We start from the raw sequence: 4,650 nt of genomic DNA, 5'->3' as shown, positions 1-4,650 counted from the left end.
TCCCACTAATCAGACCTCTCATGACTCCTTCCGGCATCATGGTGGGTCACCGCAAAACGACAAATGATCAACCCAGTAAACATCGTCCCCGCCTACATTAGAACTCGTCCGGTCGTTTGAAAGACCAACTCATACTTCCATGAGATAATTACGGGTTTATGTCATATTTCCACAGAGACATTTCATACTGAGAAGCCGCCAGTTAGCGTGGGTCTGGGCGGGACGTGAGAGGCCAGGGTTGGCGTGGCTGGAGGGAATCAGTTAGTCTGTGAACGCAGCCAAGGGTACACTGACGCTCTCGGATGGCAGGCAGACGCCCGTGTAGTTCACACACTCTCTGACTTCTTGGTCCCGTCGCATGGAGGAACTCCTATGGATCGTGCAACTTTACAGCACCTGATCTGTTGATTACGTCCAGCCAGAAGTTGTGTTGGGGATGGCGGAAGTGTTGGCGGTGTTAGTGCTGACTGTGTTGCTGTCAAGCAGCAGCGAGGGTCGCACGGTTGACGGGGGCAGACAAGAAGCAGAAATCCTAAATGGACAGCAGCCTCTCATTGGCGGTCAACTGAAGCTCCCTATCATCAAAGCGGAACAGGATGATGATATGTTGCTGGGGCTTAATGACATTCAGGGAGGACTTATGGACAAAGCAGACGACAATGCCATCTTTGATGACGCAACGAACAGAGTACCTACTACCACTACCTATACGCCAACGGTGCCGGAGTCCAATAACATTGCGACTATTGAGAAAGCTATCGAGGAAAATGTAGAGGAAGTGGCAGAGGAAGTGGCACATGAAGTGATAGAGGAGGTGTTGGAGCCAGAAGAGGAAGACTTTGATGAAGATATCTTCCACAGTGAAGGAGACTTGGTCATCATCATGAGACGGATGTACGAGGCCTTGACGAAGAGACTGAACTTGCTGAAGTCTCGCGTCACGAGTGTAGAACAGACTGCTGGAGACGTCCTCGCACGGCTGACCGTTCTGGACTGTGCGGACCTCCTCTCACGAGGGAAGAGGGAGTCCGGGGTCTACACGTTTCACATGGATCACAACGGTAAACGACCCGTCACCGTTTTCTGCGATATGGACACAGACGGAGGAGGGTGGACGGTCTTGCAGAGGCGTCTCCCGCACTCCAAGGCCACGGACTTCAACCGTGGATGGTATGACTACAAGATGGGATTTGGCAACGCCTCCTCAGACTATTGGATCGGGCTTGAAAACATGTACATTTGGACGAACACCCGACACTACGAGATGCGCATCGACCTCACCGACTTCGAGGGTGAGTCTTCCTACGCCCAGTACGAACTCTTCTACATCGAGAGCGAGCCTAAAGGCTACAGACTCCACGTTTCCGGGTACAGTGGCACCGCCGGCGACTCCATGGGCAACGGGGGTAAGCTGGACAACTTCACCGCCGACGGGATGATGTTCACAACGCAGGACGAGGACCACGACACCTCCCACGAGATCAACTGCGCCAAGTACTGGAAGATCGGGGGATGGTGGTTCAACAGGTGCTCCTGGGCCAACCTCAACGGACCGTACAAGGAACCAGGCGAGGGCGACGGCATCGGGATCAACTGGCACAAGTGGCGCAACAAGCAGTACCTCCGCTCCTCCTCCATCATGATCAGACCGTCGAGGAACACGTGAGTGCATCGCCCGCTACCTCACCAAGGAAGAAATGTGATCGAGGAACATGAGGACCTATCTTCCGCTCCCCATCCAGGAGAGAGTGTCTTTATGGTTGGCGTGTGATGGAGACTCGTGTGTGGATGGATGGAAAAAGAAATACCCTTCGAGGAGAGGAACATCTGTTATGTAAGGAACTCATACCAGTAATCAAATGCTAAATTCTGGAGTAAGACTGGATTTAAAGTTTATATCTTTTTTAAGACAAAGGTGAACATGTGTTGCAATTGAGCTGTTGGTGCCAAGAATCTAATGACAAAACTGAGTTACTAATCTTAGTAGAGGAATATTTATTGAATAAGTTTTATGTCAAGAACTAAGTGTTATGATAAAGACTTCATGTGGATAATATAGGTAAAACTCTGATCAACAAAAGCAATTCTTAAAAGTGGTGAAAAAAATCTGGTAAAGTTGTACAAACAAAAATAAGGTCAGCATTATGTGGTTACTAGGGTTAGTATGGTGGGGGGAGGGGGACTCATGGGCTATTGTATATTGTATATAATACATCACCTTTAGAGAAGTACCCTTATTAATCTAACTCAGTGTCAGAGTTCAAATAGTGGCAGAGTAACGCGCGCACACACACACACACACACACACACACACACACACACATATATATATATATATATATATATATATATATATATATATATATATATATATATATATATATATATATATATATATATCATATATATCCTTCATAGAGATTACTGATATATCAAATTACTTGTCCGGACTTGAAGCATACTCGCTCCATAGGAATTTAAATGCCCAGCCATATGGAAATACAATCTCTTACCCCCTCTGCAAAATAAGTCTTCCCCTTCCCCAGCCGTTGTTTCTTTGAAGAACGTCAAGTGTCGTAAAGTTAGCATCATCTCATGTATAGTTCTCATCTACATATTCACTGATTTTGTAAATAGAGCGTTTCATGTCTTCGCAGTGATATTGTTTTTATGTTCAAGTTGTAATGTTTGGAGTGAAGCTAATCAGAATAAAAAGAGTGTTGTATGTCTGAGTGATTTGGACTAATATTTCCCAACTCTTTTTTACATATTTGGTCATCATTCTTGACTGATATCTAATCTTTGCTTACACTTTTGTTAAGTATATCAAAGAAGGTGAAGTATGTGTAACTGCGTGTTTATTTTGTGGGTAACTACCTATTTATACAGTACGGGGTGGAAGTTCCACACTCAAGTTGCCCAGTCTCTTAACCTTGCATATATGTACAATGTTTTCATTCTTATGTGTGTGTATATATATTCACACCTCAGCCTAAGCAACTACCCATTCACTGAGACTGTACTCTTTTCCACCAACTGAAGATGACACAACCTTGCCGAACGTGACCTTGCTTATGATGCAATTACCAGCAAGCTGAGTCTGCTTACATATATATATATATATATATATATATATATATATATATATATATATATATATATATATATATGTGTGTGTGTGTGTGTGTGTGTGTGTGTGTGTGTGTGTGTGAAAATACAGATTTAAAATATATATTTACATATCTATGGACATATATCTAAGCTATATTCTTAAATACAAAGATATACATACATACGTACCCGTGGTATGTAAGTAGGGCATTCGTATTGCTTTCAACATCCTCCTACCTACACACTCAGAGTAATCCATTTTCCTCTCCATTACTTCCTACCAAGTCATCAACATGAGGGCTCAGAGTCTGCACATCATATTTCCCTAACTTACTCAGTGGACCAATAACACACCTACGAGAAATTATTGTCGCTGAGAGATCACGACGGCATGACCGTGGAGCACGACCCCTGAGCACGAGTACGACCCTTGAGCACGGCCTTACCCTGCGACTCAAGTCAAAGGCCACGCCATCATACTAGTGGGTCCTACAATCGTGCTTAAGCAGTGCAGCGTCGTGCTAAAGGGTCGTTCTGCCGTGCTCATGGGGGTCAAAATCTCTTCTTGAGACGAAGAGCATAAGACGTTATAGTCTTATTCAATGCCATATGTCCTTTACACTAAAACGTCACTCACCAAGAATCTGGGATTCCGCCAGCTTGCCTTCAGGTCAACTTGAAAAATTTCCAGCTTAAGATGTCCTTATAGCCAGTCTAATCTTCCTTATGCAGATCTGTAGATAAACAAAGGACAGAATCAATGAACTGGTATTGCGCAGAGAAACGTCATGCTTTTAATAAATACACAAACTACTCACAATAAAAACGGCTGGTTCTTCTTAACATCCCATTACATAGCTCACCCTATACCTATCAATATTACCACAAGGAGGCGCGCCATAATTCCATGAAAATCACAGCCTTTCTTTTTTTTCCCTTAAAAGTGGTTCTGCACACCATTCCTTTCATATTCTATCCAGTCAATTACATCTCTCAAACGAGTACATACTGTAATACGTCATTCAATGGTAAGTGACGGCATTAACATAACTTTAACCTTAAACACATGAGTAAATAAAAGGCAGAAAATTAACCACACTCCAAAGCAAGTTCATAACATTTTTTCTAATGAAATTTTATGAAATTTTTTTCTACATCATTCAACAAACTCCAACAGTTGTCAAACTCCTTCAGAAACCTATCTTAAAAGGCAAAGCAGAAAAACAACTGTAACGCGCCAGCTACCAAACATAAACACAACTGCTTGCCGAGCTCATCTTGATCTTAAAGAAGTATAATGAATGTTATAATGGTCAGGTAAGTTAGTCAGGGATGGAAATGGAAGAGTTTGAGGGGAAAATCGAGTAATATGAGGAGAAAATAGTGGAAACACTACCTAGGTCCTAGGTTAACTGGGGCTTTTGAGAACGCGCCTGCTGTGGGCTGGCGATAAGGCAGAGGCGCAGCCCTCTGTGGCTATGGGGTAAATTATTAGGTAAAATATACATTATTTTGCAAAAAAAAAAAAAAAATCGAATG

The 4,650-nt window shown here is 43.2% G+C and overlaps 1 protein-coding gene across 1 annotated transcript; it reads left to right on the top strand.

The window, feature by feature from the left end:
• The first annotated feature begins 218 nt into the window (after positions 1-218).
• On the top strand, positions 219-2,725 carry LOC139753491 (microfibril-associated glycoprotein 4-like). The gene has a single exon (XM_071670081.1). It carries the CDS (start codon positions 437-439, stop codon positions 1,664-1,666), a length of 1,230 nt encoding a protein of 409 aa, XP_071526182.1. The 5' UTR covers positions 219-436; the 3' UTR covers positions 1,667-2,725.
• Positions 2,726-4,650: the final 1,925 nt, after the last annotated feature.

The sequence above is a fragment of the Panulirus ornatus genome, chromosome 14 (genome assembly GCF_036320965.1).
Source record: "Panulirus ornatus isolate Po-2019 chromosome 14, ASM3632096v1, whole genome shotgun sequence".
Lineage (NCBI taxonomy): Eukaryota > Metazoa > Arthropoda > Malacostraca > Decapoda > Palinuridae > Panulirus > Panulirus ornatus.
This window is presented reverse-complemented; position numbering and strand designations above follow the sequence as displayed.